Source organism: Contarinia nasturtii, unplaced genomic scaffold, assembly GCF_009176525.2.
Source record: "Contarinia nasturtii isolate CC-2019 unplaced genomic scaffold, AAFC_CNas_1.1 Cnas_scaffold_993, whole genome shotgun sequence".
Taxonomy (NCBI): domain Eukaryota; kingdom Metazoa; phylum Arthropoda; class Insecta; order Diptera; family Cecidomyiidae; genus Contarinia; species Contarinia nasturtii.
Window position 1 is genome coordinate 2,352,625 of NW_022198340.1, and position 20,663 is coordinate 2,373,287.

Consider the following 20,663-nt stretch of genomic DNA (forward strand, 5'->3'; position numbering starts at 1 on the left):
GAACCAAAACACCATTCAATTCACACAGCTCTATGCGCACATTTCGTGCCAAAATGGCTCATTTAAATATTTACTTTAACCAGCGTATTCATTTTCGCACACGCTTAATGTTCGGTCAAAGGCGGAGTTCGCATTGATAAATCAGCGAAAATCTTGAGTGATTTAAACAAAATGTAAAATGACTTCACTACATTTTGATTCCAAATAGATGCTTCTATCTTAATCTTCGTCTTTCTTTTCTTGTATCTTCTGGAGTGTTTTTTTTCGAGCAATGGCTTTTTTTCTAACCAAAATTGAGGATTGAGTTGGTTGCACTGTAAGAATGTAGTGAATCAGCACAAGCATTACCTCTGGTAATAAGTTGCATGTCCATAGAAATATAGATGAACAAAAAAAGAGTCAAGATAAACAGAGCCTAAATCATATGCAACCACGGTATCGAGTGCAGATTCGTCTGCATAAAATGCAAGCGCAATACCATATTACACTGTGTGTGGCAGAGAGTAAGAGAAGAAGAGAAAAAAACTCACAACATAAACAACAACATCTCATATAAATATTAATGTGGGATGTCTTCCTTCCACAACTGTTCAATACGAGCGAAAAATGTTCTCTTTTTTGCGCTTACACTTCACTGTATTTACTGTCACTACAGTGTGTGTGCATTGAAGAGCAAACTCGCAAAAGATCGGATATGCAATGGAATAAAAAATCTTCATCTTTGGAAAGAGTCATGACGAAGCTCAGAGATATTTGTTTATGTTTACCACGCACTCTTTCATTAACATGATGTTTGCATAAATAAATTATAGAGCATTTTGCCGGTGGAACAATTGAAAAAAGCAATTGCATTTTCTTTTCACTTGTGCAAACGTATCAACGCGCGTCACACATCGAACAAGACATTATTTTTTCTTTCTCTCTCTCATCTCTCGTCGCGCGCGCTCGTTTTGACCAGACAGCGATTCGAACAGGCGATCATTCTAATTCAATGTCTGGCCGCATCAATAGATAGGCAATACTAATAAAAATTGACGGCAATAATTCATGATTTGAAGTAAAAACGGCACTCGATGCTGATGGGACACGATCGTCATTGTGATCCGGTAGTTCTTCGGTCAAATTGAACGTGAACATGAACTTGTTCTGATTTATTTTGTTTGTACGTTCGAAACCATAATAATAAATAAAATCATTCGAAATGCGGTTATTCAAAAGAGAGAAAGAGACGATCCACCATTTTAAGTAATAAATCAATTTTATGGTCGCAATGAATTGTGGTACGCGTTTCAGGCTTATTCTTATGGCTTTGTTTACATTGGATTTGTGTAAACGATCAATCGATCATTATTTAAACCATTTTACTGATTGAGCCACGTGTAAGCATGCGTTTTAAAGTACACCTCAATTTTCTTCGTTCGAAAATGCAAATTTCTTTTTTTTTTTTTTTTTTCGCCAATTTTGCCTCTCACACGATCCAATCACGTTTGACTCGTTCGCAAAGAACTGTTAAGGCGAAGATGTATTGTAATTGATAACAATAGCCCCATGCATGCAGTCAAAAAAATTACAAAAATAAATTTCGTATTTAAATAAATCACGGTGCTGCATTGTATAGAATATATAACAATAAAAAACAGATTAATCGCTTGCAGCAAAACGTTTGCGATTGTTCATCAAAATTTTGGCAGAGCGAGAAAGAGAAAAAAAGCGGGCAAATAAACGCCGAAAAACGTTGTCAAGCGACAATTGTTCGAATTTGGTTTTGTTCAGTGTTCAGTTGAAAAACAATTACGATCAAAAAAACTGCCGATCCCGGTTAAATTGGTGGTTTTGTACGAATATTTAACAAAATCAGAAAATTCACACTAATTCCACGGCATACATTTGTTTTACATTTTTGCCAGAAAATCATTAATCTGATTGATCTTTTGTCGATTTTTATTTGGTCTAGACACGGACAACACGCTTATTTTACAATCTTTTTCACTTTGATGTTTTTCTCAGTTGGGATTGGCAGGCGCACTTAGATTCTTATTACAAATCACACGGTTGCAGTATCGCGAAATATTATGCTTCACTTTAAATGACTATTAAAGGCAATAACCTTTGTTCTGAAATTCAATAACTGCACACTTTGAACGCGTATTTATTTATTTTCCTGCTTCTTCTTATTTTTCTTTTTATTGTGTTATTTGTCTCGCAATCACTTTAAAATGATTCTCTATTTACTTCGTTGTTTTTTTTTAGTTTTCTTCATGCAGTAGTCGGTTGGCTGCTTTATGGCATTCCAATCGAATATTTTCTCGTTTATCGCACATATATGAAGAACGAAGCGAAAAAAGCAACCAGAAGCAATTTCTATTGTCAAAAACTGTGAGAATCGGTCGACGTATTAAAAAACGCACGAAACCAACTCGAAATACATTTTATTTATTGAAGGCGAACGAGTGCAAAGCGAAATGCGATGCGCGTTCGGCAAAATCCAAGCACGAACTATTTCAATAGTATGTTTGCGCATTATGTTGCACTCATTTCCTATGTTTCCAGGCTTGAAAAAAACATTTTTGCTGCGTTTCAGTGTAGTTGTTTTTAGGCGATCGGTCTCGGCTTAAATATGTGTCTGAGTAAGATTCATGCACAAATGTGTTCAGTTGAATCAGCGCGGCTCATACACGACGGACTCATGAGTATTTATTTTCTCTCTTGTTACATTATTCCCATACTCTTGCTCTCATACAGGAATTTTTGGTTGATTTTAGAATATTTCTAAAGATTGTGTTGTTGTTGTTGTTTTTTTGCGTGTCGCGCTGACACAGACGTTTTAAACATCAGATTTTATACACACGAACTGTATGATGCATAACAAATTCACTAAGTCTCGTGGTAATTTTCTGGAGTTGTCTTTTTTTACTTTTGCAATGACAAATGCATTCATTCAAATGAGGAATCCAATTTTATAAATTGCGATGTGCTTCTGCCGTTTTAAAATATCTAATTATGCATGCAGAACAATTATTTTTGTCATCGATTGATCTAGCTAACATATGTCAACTCTCTATCTCCCTCCGTCTCTCTGTTTTTCTTTCAATTTTTTTCTCTGTCTAAAGTAATCACAGTCACAGCTGTTTCATTCGTGCATAAGCTCATGAGAAGGTATGAATGAAAATAATTGTTTTTAAACCCCATGTTGTTTTGTGTCTTCACTATTTCTCGGCGATTAATTCATAATATTTTGTTCATTCGTAGACGACAAATTATTTGTTTCTGAAAAGCAATTCAAAGATCGGATTTCAATTTTTTGTGAATGTACCGATCGTGGTTCATCTGATGTACATTACTATGAATACCAGAATAAATCACAACGCCTACATGTACAACGCAGCGAGTTTGCAAATACATTCATACAATTTTCACGATGCATAGAATTACGCATCAACGATTTTGTGTCTCTAGACAGTCTTTGACTATATGAAATCGTACGTCTGTTGCATTTACATTAATTTATTTACCACAACGCATCTTTGCATCGTTTTCGCTATTTTCGAATAGAGCATCGAAATTCAGTATCGTGACTCATTTTCTCTCGGGCTATAAAATCACGTACTGTCTCTTTTTTGTGTGTGCACAAATGTAATAAAATAAATTTGTCAGTTTTATAAGCTCCATATAATCTTAATATGGAAGATCAAGAGTATGACTCCTTTCGATTTGATTTATGTGTGATTCGGAATACATATTCAATTTACCTTGACATCCGTCCGTTGAAAGACCGTAGAAACCATCCATACATTCATCACACTGCAATCCTTCGACACCCATTTTACACGGACATTGGCCAGTATGGGTATCGCAGAAATTTTCAATCGCACCGCTACCATTGCAACTGCATGACGGACAACCAAGACTAATGTTTGCGTATCCAAACTGCGAATGATGCAAATAAAGAGAATAAACATATGATTAATGATTATCATTTAAAATTGGTCAAAAATAGAAACGTGGCACGAAACGTACCGCACATCCATCGCACTGATATCCATCATAATTCGCTTTGCATTTACATTGGCCACTTTCTCTGTCGCAATCGGTGTTTTCGGATCCATCACTTTGGCACCGGCACAGTTCACAGCCTTTTGCTGGATTTCCAAAGTAGCCCGATTTACATTGTTCGCATCGCCATCCTTCGGTGTTTCCTCTGAAAAAAATTTTTTCATTGAAAATTGGTTCCTTTTCAAAAAAACATGAGAAATACTCACTGGCAAGTGATGCATTTGCCTGTGATCGGATCACACGGTCCCCCATTGCATGGGCATTTCAAGCATTTCGATGATACTTTCGTTGGAATACCGTAGTATCCATCGGCACAGCTACAAAAGTATGAACATTTACATGAAGACTGACAGTTTAAATTAATCTTAATAAAAACCATACCTTTCGCAATGATCTCCAACATATCCTTCCGGGCATTTGGTGCAAATATAATTATCATTATTTTGATATGAAATCAAACTATAATCGCTAATGACTTCGTTTTGTTGTTCATAACTAGAGTCTCTAAATTGGCACGTTGGTGAGAAATTATTTTCGTCGTTGATTAATGGACAAGCGCATCGTTTACAATCGTGTGGTGTACCCAATTTGGCATTTCCATAATAGCCCACCGCACAAGATTCACATCTATTACAAAAAAAAACATGCCAACATTAGATATTTCCCTTCTGAATGCATGTTTACTTTTCAATATTTTGAATTACCTTGATCCGGTAGTGTTATGTGTACATTGGCTACATTTATTAGACGTTAAATCACATGATTCAGCATGTCCATTGCAAGAGCATGGCAGACAAATGCCCAGGTGTTCCGAAGTTGTATTTTCATAGGCTCTGACATAGCCGAAATCACACGTTTCACACGATAAACCGATGTATCCCTGTGGACACACACATTGTTCCACCAAATTTGAGGGCACTTCGTTTTTGCTGCCTTTACCAAACTCCAGTGAAGCACGAATCAAAACACTTTCCGCTTGATCTGTGTGGAATGATCCTCGCAGCATAACACTTTCAATATTACTCAAAACCGACAGAAATTGCGATCGAGACACATAATCACCGCGGTATTCATTTTGTTGAAGTCGTCCTGTGTTATCCATTGTTTGTGGTATTTGATACCATTCATGTTCGGTTAATTGGATTGACATGGTCGAATTTGTTTCCGAAAATATTGTGTCACCGTAGGCAATTTTCATACCATTCGCACCGATTATAATCATTGTGGGACAGAATGTCGGTTTGCCACTTGTGTCACCACGAACAACAATCTGTGAATGAAAACACACATAACATTGAAAACTAACCATAATTTTAGGGATGCGATTCAAAGATCAACTCACCCATGAAATTGTAAAAACAAAACTGGATCCATAACTCTGTAGTTTATTGCCGCAATACAAATCAGGCGCAAGCCAATAAATCGATTCATACATTTCATACATGTTGAATACCAAAAATCCGGTTTCGTTATCTTTGGATGGGTGCAATAAGTATGATCGTGAAATATCCGTTATTTTCCAATCTTCAAGCGTTTCATACTGAAAAAGACCATTTGAAAATAGCAACAAAATTTAATTTTCCTTGTGTTTAATTGCTTTAATTATTTTAAATTACCGTATTGGTTACAATGTTACTGCTTTCACATATATTTCCCACTCCGGAACAGTAGCACTTTGTACATCCTTCTGGATTTGACTGCGATAATCCAAAGTAACCAGGTGTACATCTATCGCAGAGCTCTCCTTCAGCATAGAGCTGATTCAAAGGAAATAAAACAATTATAGATAATTTCAATAAACTCATTTAGATAGTTGTAAAATTACTTTGCATTGGCAGTGTGTTTCACATACACCTCCAGGCATAGTGCCGCGCGTATCACATGGACATTGTGTGCAATTTATTCCACTATATCCCGGTAAACATTCATCGCACTTGGGACCAGCAAAGCCGGGCTTACACGTACAAGTCCCGCCGATACCTGCACAAGTTCCAATCGTACCGATGGGATTACTGATTCGAAAAATAAACAAAAATTAAATCAAATTATTGATCAATTTTCAAAAAAAAATTACCATTCACATGGAATACACGGTTGTTTAACATTTGGCGACACACCATACGGTCGATAATAGTTGTTGATGCATTTCTCACAATTAATTCCAGTGGTTAAATCCTACAGAAAAATTGCAACGAAAACTTGTGAAAGCCAGTGATCGTAAGCTTTACAATAAATCATTTAAACATACTGTACAGTTGAGACAAACACCGCCACCACTATAAACGCCATCTGTGTTAATACTCAAGCCTCGCTGATCGACCTCTGGATTGTAATAGCATTCACTGGAATGTCCATAGCACTGCAAAGTTAATGCACAATTTCCAATTATAATTTTGAATGAAAAAAAAACGTATTGAGATTGAATTACAAACCTCACATTTTTCGCACTTATTGCTATCAGTTGCTGTGCCTTGTTTGTACGGTTTTTGATTGTACAACGGGCAACATTTTTCGCAATTTATTCCGCATGTATTGTGAGCACAATCACATTCAGTTATCTGGAAAGCAATTTTTTTTACATTCGAGACACATTTTTTGTTCATTTAAATTAACCACTCATTTTTAAATACAAACCTCATCATCGTTATATTGTTTAGCGCGTAGCGCATGCCCACTGCAATCGAGACGTGCACCAATTTTAATATAACGCAACGAGTAAAAGCTCCGTTTGTTCAGCTGATCACGATCGACGAGCCACTGAATGCTATTTGGTGACTGAAGTGTTGTATGCATTCCTTGGAATCGCAATCGCAAATACCGTGCCAATGTAAAGTCCAATAAATTGGTTGGCGTTACTTTTGACTTAATTCCCGGTCGCCCTTCCAATAATTTCACATGAATCTGAAGATTTCAAAATTGTGACGATAAAAATATCGCTAAGAAAAAAATAATCGATTTATCTTACTTCGCCGTTTTCCAAGGGAACCGCTTTGGAGAATTGCGTTGAACAGATGATTTGATCGTCACTATCAATTTGGTAAGGTTCATTTTGACCGGGTAAATTGTATCGCTTGCGACAATCGTCATCATTCACACCAAAGTATTGCCATGGAAAGAATTCAACACCATCAAATGAACGTTCCAGTATCCATGATGCAGGTCGCGGAGATACAGCCGCTTTGAATGATACAAATATCACTTGATAGTTCTGAAAATGAAAGTATTGCCGATTTTGATGCAATTTAGATAAAAAATCGAAATAAATAAATACAAATAGATTTTTAGATCTTTTACTATGAACACGAAAACTTCATCTACATTTCCGATGACACCATGAAAATAAACATATATATTTGTCAATAAAATTATATTGAACTCGTTTTGGGCTCAAAAATACCATATCCACTCTCAAACACCAATAAATCTATTTCTATTGCAACAATTTAAAGGTGTGTAATACATACGCTCTATTTTATAGATCTGTCTGTACGTGGCCAATTTCCGATGAAATCTTCATCGAATCAATTTATTTTTATCGAGCCATATAAAATCCTTTTTTTCTCTTACTTTTTTTTTGTTTAACAAATCAATCGAGATCAGATGGTCATTTATTTGGATCGTTTGTATAAATAGGCGAGAGATAAGGTTCATTTTTTCGATTTTCAAATCAAAACGATACTCGTCTGGCTTGTTGAAATGAAATTGGTGAAATAATGTACGGCTGGCTCAATTAATTTTGTTATACTGAGATAATAATCGAACGTGACTCTTTAATTTTCCGCTTTGTTAAGTCGCCGACATTAATGAATTGACCGTGTAACACAAATTCTTCGACTTCGACTTGCACTCTTATCTTTATGGTCTATGAATAAAGTCAATAGTTTAACAAATGGTTTTAAATGGTCGATGTGGAAGGAATGAAGAAGAGGATCGACCAAAATGCATTGTTATTCACCTTAATGTGTTATGCATACACTATTAAAACCAGGCGGCGACGAAACGCCATGCATGCCTTGATTGGTTTTTATCATACTGTGATTCGAAGCGGAGTAACTAGAGTAAACTCTCCAGCAGCGTGTGTATTATTAGTTCATCTATAATTTTATTTGGGTTGGCGATTTTAATAAAGGGATTCGCTTCTTATGGTTTTGATTCGTATTGCTGCTTCTGCTTCTGCTGTGGACGTTGTTGTTGTTTTAAGTTAAACAATATAAAGAATGACTATACGAAAAGTCTATTGCATCTGTTTCGTTGGTGATTTAAAAAAAGAGCTACCAAGATAGTCGATCGATCTTCAGCCGTGTGCAGTAGATTAAATTGCATATCCTATTTTGGAATACACGGGATCGGTCGATAAAGTTGTGCAATTATCAAAACACGCAAGCGGTTACCATTAGCGAAAGAGCAAATCCCATTCGAGACATAGGACTTCACAACTGTAAAAAAATTGTTCTTCGGCATTGTCAATGCGCGCGCCTTGAGAGTGGCAGTCGCCAAACGATGAAACGCTCAAACCTATTTGTCTCGAACGGTACCATTTTTGGTTACATTACCAAATATAAACCATTGAACTTTTTGTTTATTTATTTGGTTCGTGTGTCCGTTGGCCGAAGTCAAAGTCTGAACACATTCAGCATGTAACGAGCATAATCAATGTGATTTTAAAAAGAAGTTATTGTCGTTGACGCATAAAACAAAACTGAACGAGAGAGAAAAAAAAATCGTAAAAGATTCAAAACCCGAGCGAAAAAAAAGTGAAGTGACTCTATATACGCAGTACGGTGCACGAGTATTTTTCTTATGAAATAAAGCCAGTGATATATTTCTCCTCATTATTTTTATTTGCGCTTGTGTTATTGTCCACGTTTATTTCTCTTACTGTACGACATGCAATTGATGTATTGGACACATGAAAATATCTCTGTATCTCTCTCTCTCTCTCTCCCGCTCACTCGCTCGCACATTGTATGCGAAACGTTTTGTAGCGTGCGCGAGAGAAAATTTGTATTCATCGCATTTCATTTGCTTGATATTCAGCCAGAAGAAAAGAGATTTTTGTTTTGTTCGTCGTTGTTGTTATTATTATTGTTCATTCGTCTGTCTTTTGATGCCAAGCCATCGTCTTATGTTCATTAGTTTTGTTGATTTTTGTGCTGCTTGCTTTTCGTTTAGCACATCAATCGTATTTATTCATGTAATTTTAAAGTTCAATAAGGCACATACAAACACGCACACACACACACACCACGTACCGTGAATGGGAAATGACAAAAAGTGCATATATGGCGTTTACGGTCGCCGCATTGTTATTTGGTTCGCGGTCTCTTATTTGATACATTACACGAATTCCGAAGAACAACAGACACATACTCACGCAATCAACGAGAGAGAAAAGAGCCTGAATAAGAGATCACACAAAAAAAGTGGTTTCATTTTTACTTCTCGTAGCCCATATTGGGCAACCGAACGAATATAAACAGATAATTCAATCTTCCCATATGTTTGCGTTGAATTGAAGCGACGAAAGGTGAAAGATAAGATAAAATGGATTGAAGATGCTTGTTAGTTCTAGTTTCTTGAGAGTACCACAACGGAACACGGAATATTTTACAATATCGAATAAGATCATTAACTCATTTAAATAGACGTCAGCATAATCTCTTTCGCTTCGCATACGTTTACAAGGGCAATAAATTATTTTCAGGCCTGATTTTCATATGAAACAAAATAATTTACGACTTAAGTACACATAGTTTTTATGATGACAACCTAATTCATACAATAGATGGGACATTCCCATTTGTACTGTACGGCTGAATAAAAAAAAACAGCGAGAAAACAGGAAAGAATATGCGGCTTTTTCTCTCTGTACTCTCTATGCTCTATGTTGAATGGAGTATGCGCGCATCTTAGTCACAGATACAAACAATCATTTTATATGAGTCTGACTGATATCTTTATTCATTGTTCGAATTGTTTTGATTGCCCATGGATGTAACATGTGGTAAAAATGAGAGAATTACACTCAGAGATGAGAAGGGAACAAAAAACCGAAACGAAACCAAACACACATATCAATTGCAATCCGATTCACAATTGACAAGCATAAAAACGAATCTACGGAATGCGACAAATGTTTTCGCGGCTTGCGACAAGCGAACGTCGTTCATTTTGTTGTTGTCGGCATGTGGTTTTGCCAATAGCAAATTGCCAAGAAATATTTTATTTTTCACAAATGTCCATTAAAATTATTTTCCTTTTTTATGAGCAGTTTTCGAATGTGAACATTTTCCCCACATTCGCAGAAACAAACAATACGCTCCTATGAACAGAGCAAACAGATCAGATGCGATCCATTTGCATCGTTCAATTTTATTTTAATTTCCAATGTTTCTACCTAAATTATTTGAAAAATTGCCTATTTGAACAAAAAACGTCAATTTACATGGATATAATTAATGTAAAAACACATAAAACCAATGTATTCAGTGTCATTTGACGTTTATGTTATGTACGTTATCACCTAAATGGGCATATTACAAAAACTGCTAAATATATTCTGGGAAATTGCATTCGATTCTAACACGGTTTTTAGTTTCAAAGTCTGCGGCCGATCAGATCGCTGGCGCGTCATACGCACACACACACATACAATCATCGTTGCATGTTCAATACAGAAGGAAAGCATATTTAATATTCGTCGGAATATTGCCAGTAATCAATTCGAAACTGATTTTACGACCGAATGCCTGCTTTGTGTGAATGTATGTTTCACGAATATGATCAAAAACCGTAAAATTTTTGCAATTAGTATTTATAAACATTGTATGGACATTTGAAATGTGTTCCTCTTCTTTTATGCAGTAACAACATCGTATCGATGCTTAAAATCTGTTACCTCTCTCTCTACGCCTTTGCAGCGTACATTCAGAATTGGTCAGTTTTGGTGGATTTTCGCCAGCAATTTTGGGTGATGTAGATTTAATCTGATCAATTTTTATTTTAAAAGAATATATTCAACTTTACATTTTTTATGAAAATTCACAAAAATTCACGTGAATCCAATACCGTTTGCATTGATGATGTGAGGATCATTTCGGCTGTCTTAATGTTTATTGAAATTTAAAATCAGCAGGGAATTTTGCTTGTTTCCTTTGTATATGAAATAATCATAATTCTCTCTCTCTCTTTACGCTCGCGTACAAACAAAGGCATCCGAATGGAATGAAATAAAATGAGTGACATATGATTGTTCGTAAATATTTCGACTTCCGTTTTTATAATATAAAATTGCATTGGCATTCATGTGAAAAGAAAACGAATAAACCCTTCTCATTTTAAGAGCAATTGATGTTCATGCAATCGCACAGTCGACTGAAATGCTATCAGCAAAAGAGCAGTTATGGGAATGATTCAATGCGACGACTGATAATTTTAATGACGAGACTATTCAGTAGTAGTTCAATCAGTTGCTTCACTACACTTAATGCCACAGATGTTTTCTTCGCCGATTTTTTTTTTTTGCTTCATTCGTTTTGTTTATTTGTGACGAGTAATTTTATTTGCGATAGGCCGTTTAAACCGGCACATATAGAAGCAGTAATGAATGAGAATCTACATTTCGAAATCACGCAATTTGATATTTCTTTTTTATATCTACAGCTACACACACACACGGCAAGCGCGTGCCTTTTGTGCACGGCAGGGAGAGAAAAGAGGTGTAAAAGGAAATTGTAGGCTTTTTTCGTATGCGAAGTCTAACATCTGGCCGTCGGTGTATAGTTTTTTCCCATTCCGTATAGAAATCTCTGCAAAAATTCAAATTACTTTACAAAAAATACACATGCAAATTTTAAGTTATTTTTCTTTGGCGAAATCAAATGCGAATCAGCAACGAAAAACGTAGACGAAAATAACATCAACGAAATGGGCATGAAATGAAGACAGAGAAAAAACACAGCGCACACCGAACCGAAAACATCAAAATGTACGCACAGATACTGCACATTGACATCGAAGCAAGCATTTCACGAACTAGAATGGGATAGAGAGGGAAAGAGTAATGGAACCAGAAATCGCTTTGCCGTGTGATTTCAGTGTGATGTGTATCCAAGTTGAAATGGAATGGTTTTTGTTGTTGTTTCTTCCCGGTTCTGAACTACTTTATTTCCTTTTTTTGATTTTTTTTCGATGCAGTCATTTATTTTATTTTCACCTTCCGCTGCCACACAGCCGTGTAACACGGTGTATACAGTTAATCGCTGTTCAAATTCAATCCAATATTATCTATGAAAAAAATCGTATCCCTACAAACCTGTTTCAAGTCCACCGTAATGGTAATGTATTCATTTTCTGCGCCGCTATTTAGAGTTGGACTTTGCCACCATTTTTGTGATCCATCAATTACGTACTCGATCGGATGTCGTCGATCACCATCATGTGAATCGCATACACTGCATTTTGGTTTACGTTGCCGTTGGGGATGGGCATCGATTGTGTGACAAAATTCTTCACGATGATATTGACCACACGTTCCATTGGCATGCAGAATGGCTCTTGGTGCAACATTCAAAACGGGCGGCCATAGGCCAACATCGGTGCTCTCCTCATCATTGTCTTTATTATTATCAGCATCGGATGGCATGTAATCCATGTCAGACACCGCTTGAAATCCTGTAAAAATTAATTGAATCCCTTCGTTATTTCAATAGATTAGTTGTAGTCGTGAATTGGTTTCTCTTTTTCTTTAGCTCCTCTTTTCTTTTCTGCTCATTTTAGATAAAAGTAATTGTGGAACTGCAAAAAAAAGAGAAAGAGACTAAAACATGAACGGCGAATGCCTGTGTGATTAAAGTAAATTGCTTGAAATGTCTGCATAATTGAATCGCAATCTGAGATCAAGTAGTAACACACACACACACCAGATAGTCGTAGCTAAAATTACAGTACACGCAAAAAGCAAAGAGAGACTGCGGGAAATGAGCATAATTGTGATTCTTAAATGAAGCGTTCGTACAATTCCAGCGAATGTAATGGAATCCGTAAATAGTATTGTCGATAAGAACATTAAGTGTTGTAACCTCGGCGCTAACAAATCACTGTTTAAAGGCGCACAACGCAATGCCAACCAACGTTGACCATGCACTTCTCAAGTTATTAAGTTGAATTGATAATTGGTAATAAGAGATACATGAATACAAAATATTCATTGAGGTAACACTTACTGTTTTCGAGTTTTGCTTCTTATCAAACGACAAAGAGATTGAGAAAATGTTGTGTGTTGTGGTTTTCGGTGAATCTGTATTGTCGGCGGTCAATTTTGAAAGGAAAACCAATGTCGAGCCGGTCCATTCGGTTTGGCTTGCATTTCTTTGAAATGTTGCGTCGTAATGTTTTGAATATATAAATGCTTGCTTATAGATCAATGGACCAAATGTTACCGATATGCAAATTGACTTCATTCTTAAATTGATTGGCATCTGCTGTGCTTTTTCTCTTTTCATTTTTTTCTTCTTTTTGTCCATGTTGTTTATGTGATTTCGATATGCCGCATTAGCACTTCAAAAGGCGAATGAAAAATAACTCATTTTTGTTTCACTCAACTCGATTATGAGGCACACAACAACTACCGTAGAAACGAACTGAAAAAGTTTTGATGATGGATTGAAGCTAAATAATCGAATTTCACACGCAATCATGTAATTTAACGCAATTAAACGAAATCGGGAGAAGAGCCAGCCACAACGAATAACGAACGCCAACAAATATTATTACTTTGAACACTCTTGAATTGATCACAACTTTGAGAGTATTCAATGGCCAGAGGCCGAAGGGCTTCGCAGAATCAGCGAGGTTTTGTTCATCACGATGAACATTCAATATAATAAATATGAAATGATTGGACGCAACGTGAACACCTTGTGTTCTATAATTATATTTCAATATCTACGGAAAAACATGGAAAGTTTTACATTCGAAAATATATATCCTGCAAGTCTCTATGATACACACGATTTTATTGAATACAAGCAAATCAAATGCCATTGAGACACGATGTAAACACGAGATAGATCATTTTCAGAGAATGAAAAAAAAACATCCTGTTATTGGAATACAACACAAATACTGTGTACATAACTCTTTTAACATGAAATTCCATTGAATCACTTTGGATGATGTTGAATCCCTACAAAATTCAATGATTCAATCGTTTCCGGGGCAAAAAATAGATAAAATATTAAACATCTATTTCGTGCCGCAGCATCATCGCTCAACACGGCAAAGGTAGGAATGTGTGTGTGTGTGCGTGTGTTCACATAGAAAAATCGATAGATGTCGAATTAGATAGAAGTAATTGTAATAAATATCAATTAGACATACGTCTCGTTTTAAGAGGTTGGCGCTTCTTTTTGGGCCTCTTCAATTTATTGTTATAATTTTGCCGGTTTGCTTTAAACATGTTCACAGCACTCATCTCATTCTTCGATCTCCGACAATTTTATTTATTCTTTTTTTTCTCTCTCACTTTTTTGAAGAGGGTGTGCGAGAAAGAGAGAGGATGAAAAGAGCTCATTTTCGGTTTGTGTGGCACAAACTCTCAATGGAGGATCATATGTGCGTAATGTGTATCCATAGAATTTCAACGAAAACCTACTGAGCTCGTCACTTTTATATCGGCCCGAACAAGACATTCTATAGAAATTTTTATTGCCTTGAAGAAAAAAATAAAAAATAATAAGAATGACCGAATACGTTCATTCGGTGATATGGCGTAACAAAGAACAAAAAAAAAACCCGAGCGCATAAAAAGCCATTGAATAAACCGAACACCGAATAAGGAACATAAAACAAGAATTAAGAAAGAGAAAGATGAAATGAGGTTCAAACTGTCTTCTCCGTTGTATGATACAGTGCACGGTGCTGATCATTTCACTCGCTACGCAGTTTATTTAATGTTGCCCGAAGTTTCAATGAAATTTGAGATGCACATCGCCACTTTCGTTACAGGTTTGCGTCTAACTCGATTACCTCGAACATTCAAAAGAATGGTTTAAAACTCCTTTCGTTATCGGCGACTCCATTTCGAGCGAACGAAAAAAAGGGATCAAACTATTTAATATAAGATGAGCCACTCGGCTAATTGTGTAAAATTCGATAGTTTTGCGATGCTATGTCGAATGTAAGACGACAAAACTAAAGTTTCTAATGAAATTTTCCCATGTTTGGCGAAGTGAGATGCAGAGAGAGAGAGAGAGAGAAAAGAACAAAAAACAACAAAACACTCGAGGAATGTTGTATCTCCTGTTTTTGACACACTTTTTTTGTGTTTGAACGTTTGATGTCTTATCGCTGTGTAATTGGTGTTAAGAAAATAGCAAAGGACAGAAGAGACGAAACAAACATGCTGCCACTACCTTTTTGTTAACAACGCTTTTATGGCTTCAAAACATACTTCATCTACCTATCGGAAGATATTTGTTCAATGCATTTTTGCCCATGTGTTTCGTTGATGCGAAGGCAAACAGAGAGATTCCGAAATACAATGCAACTGACAACCAATTCAAACAATAGTTAATGCACACACTGTGAAATGTTCTAAGCATGTATAATTTTCATATTTTTCTTTTCTCTTCGGCTCTGCCAATCTCCTTGAATACATATGCGAGAAATATGTAAAAATGAATTGTCTTTAAATCATTTATTGAGTTCAGTATACATTTGGGCTGTGTGTGTGTGTGTGTTTTTCTGTTTGCTTCAAATTCTCGTGAATTGCATCTCTTTTTCTCTTTGCGTCTCTCTACCATTTCTAAGCCAACCGTCTTTTTTTCTATCTAATATGTAAATATTTGCTCGCAAAGAGCAATCTTGATAAACATACAAAAATGGTAAAGTCGAAAATGTTCTTAATTGAAACTGGATCGTGCACATTGAAAGTTCAGCTGAACAAGAATTTTGTAAAGAGCTGGTCGATTGGTTGGCCGCTTCGATTCAGTTAGTTCTGTTAGATTAAAGGCGCTCGAAAAAAAAAACAAGAAACTGCATTGAAAATGATAAAATTGAATCGAGAATCGAACAGAGAGAGGTGCATACATATTGGCCGAAACACAAATTAGTGCTTTGAATGTTTATTGTGAAGAATCATAAACGCAAAAGTCTCGAGTTTAATCGACAAAGATTTTCTATGGCAATTTATTTATTACATTGCAGCAAAACACAGCGATTAGAGTGAGGCTGTGTCCGATTGCAGAAGCAACACAAACCAAAAGTGCACAAAACGAATACATTGAACAAGCAATAGAGTGAGTAAGCGAGAGAGGGAGACAGAGAAATGCCTTAAATGAGGAAAATCGACTCTCGGTTGGACAACAAATTCACAATCAACTTGGTTTTTCTACGTTCCGAGAATTTATGATTATGGAGCCGGCATGATGAACTTGTACTTTCTTGTTGCTCTCTGTTCTGCTTATGTCCATATAAAATGTATTCAGTTCATACTCAGCACACGTAATATGCACATACATCGCATTGGCGAGTACATAACATACGCTTTCTTAATTTGTACTAACCACTAAATGTGCAGTGCACAAACATCGCGCGTATGCCCAAATGTGTACACACTGTATATGCCAAAACGAAAAACGCATAAGTGCGAGGATTGGCTCCACACGCTCTCGTCATCGAGGCTACGAGTTTTATTTTCTCCCATGTGAAATTGAACACATCACCATCAATTTTGGTCGTCACACACAAAACCTACACCAAACACACCACAAAACACCACACATACAAGCCAAGTGCTATAGACAAGGATAAAAACTCATTTCGCGCAGATTAAAACGGTTCATTATTGCCTCGATTGTGTAATGAGCTGAGGAAAAAAAAGAATTGATTTGTTGTCTTGACGAATGACTTACCATTTTTGTTATGACGACGACGTTGACCTCGGAGAAATATGGTTTTTTTATTGGTACTGCTACCCATTTTACGACGTCGAAAGTTTGTTCGACGCACATATTTTCGATCGACCGCATCGAATGGGATTGACTCCGCATTCGATGGTTCATCGGATAAAAATCGGTAATAATTTTGTTGCACATTGCTTTGCTGATAATGGTTATTCACTTTGCGACCTTCTAACATCACTTGATCATTTTCAAACTCATCATCGGACTGTAAATTTTCACAATAAACGATTGCATGCAAACTAACAAACACAAAAAAATACTGCCAATACATGTTTTCTTTTACACCCAGCATTTTTACCACCTTTTTTTTGCTCAACGTATTTTTCACTTTAAAGAATCTCTCAATTTTTATATCACTATTCAAACCATTTTTATCTCACCATTTTTTTTTGTGTGTCAAAAGTGACAGGTGATCACTTTGTATTAAATTGTATGATTGAAGGATTCACTGGTATATAAATCGATGCCATCCTTTTCTATATTTTTGTGTTAATACTTTAAATGTTGACGGCTTATTTTGTGAGATTATCATTTATTTAAATGAAATAAACCACAACACAACACACAAAACACTGTTAAAATCGATCACGATTCGAAAAGGACACATGTTTTCGTACACTACCGAAAATCGATGCAAATATCGAATAAAAGAACAAATGCGCAAACGCAACCGGTACCGACCGCAACTCTCTGAAGACTGATTTAAAATATGATCGAATGTACGACCATAGGCTCGCATGTTGTGGATGCACAATGCGACCGCTTGTGTTTGTGTGTATCTGTGTGCATGTCGGATGCTTGCGATCGTTGTGCACGCAGTGGCAAAATCCGATGTGTGTGCAAGACGAAAAGAGTTTGAAAAGAGAATACGCGTGATTTTTTAGCTAGATCAGGATAAATGTTGTTGTTGTTGCTGTACTGTTTGTTTCTGTGTATTCTGTTTTTCGCATTTTTCGTTGGTGAAAAAAAAAAGAGTCTTTACTCGTTTCTCGAGTCTATTTGCGTTTGTTCGTCGCCTCTTATTTATACATTGATTTTCTTCTCACCGCTATTTCACATCATTCTCTCGCTCACAACTGACTCACAGCACCATTATGAATACTTATACTGTATAGCTTGCGTTGTTCGATTTGTGTACATTTTCGCGCGCGCCCATAACATAGACTATTAAAGCATTTCGCTCGCCTTTTTTTCTATAAACTTAAATAATGTGCTGGTGCTGATATGTGTTTTTAAAGTGCGTTATGTTTATCAAAAAAAGAAAAGAAAAGAGGAGAGCGACAGAGAGAAAATAGAGAAAGACCGGCTGAGCAGAAACCGCTACCGTTGACTTGTTGAGTGAATGAGAGACTTTTATGAATCTAATGTTCTTGGCCGATGTGAAATTCAAACTCAAATGCCCTTCGAATGCGTACACTTTTTTTTTATTTCTACCGTTGAACTTCTACACCATGAATTACGATTACAACTACCAGTCATTATTTATATACACTTTTAGTAACATACATAAGCCGAGGTTTTGTTTACAAAACGGTTCTTCACTCACAAATGCTAGAAGATTGTTTTCTTTAGTGTGTTAGTGTTTCGTTTTTTTTTTTTTCGTTTGAAAAATCACTTGTACATTACAAGTTTCAAGTGAAAAATAGACTCAACGCAAATGCACTGAATGTCAGACACATCACAGAACATTCTTCAATTGTATTCCATTATTATTCTGTCACACTCCTTTGAAGAACATATTTCATGGTGTTTAGAGGAGTTAAAGAAAAGAGTTGGAATGCCTTACACAGACATTTTCTTTAACTTGAACAAATTTATTTCTAATTTTAGTCAGAAATCTGTGATTGAACTCCACACCTTGTTGAAAGCACCGCAGACACAAACATTATTTACATTTTGTACAAATATATAATCTATTTCGATTTGCCGCCGCATCGCCGTGACATTCAAACAAAAAATCTATGAAAAGCGGAAGCATTCATCAAGTTATTGTCATGAAAATCATAAACTCTTGTTCGTGTATTTTATACGATCGTGAAACATTTGCGACTGACATTGGAATGCATTTGGCACGTTATAAACAATAAATAAATCCAATCGGATATCACATTTTGCAGCAGACGATCGTTTTTATTTCTCTCTTTTTTTAGGCAAATATTTATTTAACTTTTCGAACAAAATATTTTCTCTTTAATCAAGAGAGAAATGAATTCGAATGCAACTGATCGTTATCTCCCCATCAGCGGAGGATGTAAAACATAGAAAATGTAATTTTTGAACAAAGAAAAGCCTAATTAAAATGACTGGCTAGACATAATTTGTCAAAAGTGCTGCTGTTATTTCAAATCATTGAATAAAAACGATCAAATGTTTGTATAAACGCTGTGCTTTACCATTTGTTTATATAGCTAGTGAATATATTTATTCATTTTATAATATGTTTCTGAAATAAGTAGACGAAGGCGAATGCGAAATCTGTTGGAAAATGATCTACTCGGCTATTTAAAAAGTAAAAAATGTGATGATAAGATCTATTTCATATAGCTCGCGTTAAATTCTGTCAACTTCTTTATTTTGCTGGGAATAATGATAGTTCATTTTCAGTCAACATTTTTATAATATGTTCTCGTAGGAACAGCGATTGGTCGGCGCCCGCCTTTTTGTACAATTTTAATGGTGTAACCCTCGTATTCTTTCCAAGTATGACGGTTGTTGCATATGCGATTGCAAATAGACCACATGAAACACCATCATTTTTCATTGTTTTCGGTTTGACAAATTGAACACTTTTGTGATCGGGACATAAAATACGAAGTGACTTCTTTTGATTGTCATGCAAATACGTTCGGGTAAATTATTATAAACGTATACTTTCTTCTCTTTGTGTTTATAGTGAACACAAATGTAGTGGCCAATGGCATTTTCATCATTCAGTTGACCGCCGTACATTATTTTTACATCATCTTCACTGAATTTTGCATGAATGTTGTAGTTTTCGGGTATTTGAACGAAATTCACACTAAGTAATGTGTATTTTTTTGTTTACAAAAGTTTTTGTGCACGATTTGCAAAGGCAACGAAATAATTTATAGCGTCGTCGGAAAGAAATGTCTTTGCAGTCATGATTTCATTGAATGTGGTTGCATCATTCTGATCTCTGAAATGGAGTGGAGTTTAAAAGGTAAATTTAAAAATGTTTTTAGGCATGATTGGTCTAACATAATTTCCACTGTTGCATAGAAAGCGGTTTTTTCGTTTTCTATTCCAACCCACAACTGAATAAACGTTAAATTAATAAATTTATTTGTTATTTTAAATTTTCTTTTTTTTTATTTATTAAATTTTCTAAGAAATGGAAAAGAACTCACAAAAAAAAAGTGTAGAGTCAGTTCTTTGAACAAATTTAACTTTGCCATTTCAGTTTCTTTCAAATACAGTTATGCGAAGGATATCGCTGCCAAATCCATTTAATTGATTTGCTTTTATACCTCTCGAAATAGATGAAGTTGCTTAATTTGTTGGCGATAGACGCTTTCATTTACATAACAGATAATGATTAAAAAATATAATGTGACATACTGAATTTGCATTTAAAAATGCAATATAAAAAAATGATTATAAAATGTGAATAAAAATGATTTATTC

General features: G+C 35.7%; 1 protein-coding gene across 1 annotated transcript in view; it reads right to left on the bottom strand.

Moving 5' to 3' along the window:
- LOC116343222 (laminin subunit alpha-1) overlaps window positions 1-17,668 on the bottom strand; it is a 30,657-nt gene extending 12,989 nt beyond the window's left edge. The window contains exons 1-15 of the mRNA XM_031771164.1: window positions 16,968-17,668; window positions 12,368-12,726; window positions 7,019-7,261; window positions 6,688-6,954; window positions 6,486-6,611; window positions 6,302-6,412; window positions 6,128-6,228; window positions 5,879-6,065; window positions 5,670-5,810; window positions 5,396-5,593; window positions 4,758-5,323; window positions 4,435-4,680; window positions 4,260-4,370; window positions 4,018-4,198; window positions 3,750-3,927 (exon numbers count right to left, since the gene is read on the bottom strand). Of these exons, the coding sequence (XP_031627024.1) occupies window positions 3,750-3,927; window positions 4,018-4,198; window positions 4,260-4,370; window positions 4,435-4,680; window positions 4,758-5,323; window positions 5,396-5,593; window positions 5,670-5,810; window positions 5,879-6,065; window positions 6,128-6,228; window positions 6,302-6,412; window positions 6,486-6,611; window positions 6,688-6,954; window positions 7,019-7,261; window positions 12,368-12,726; window positions 16,968-17,310 (3,358 nt within the window). The 5' untranslated portion in view covers window positions 17,311-17,668. The remainder of the gene's footprint in view (window positions 1-3,749; window positions 3,928-4,017; window positions 4,199-4,259; window positions 4,371-4,434; window positions 4,681-4,757; window positions 5,324-5,395; window positions 5,594-5,669; window positions 5,811-5,878; window positions 6,066-6,127; window positions 6,229-6,301; window positions 6,413-6,485; window positions 6,612-6,687; window positions 6,955-7,018; window positions 7,262-12,367; window positions 12,727-16,967) is intronic.
- Between the last annotated feature and the right edge of the window lie 2,995 nt (window positions 17,669-20,663).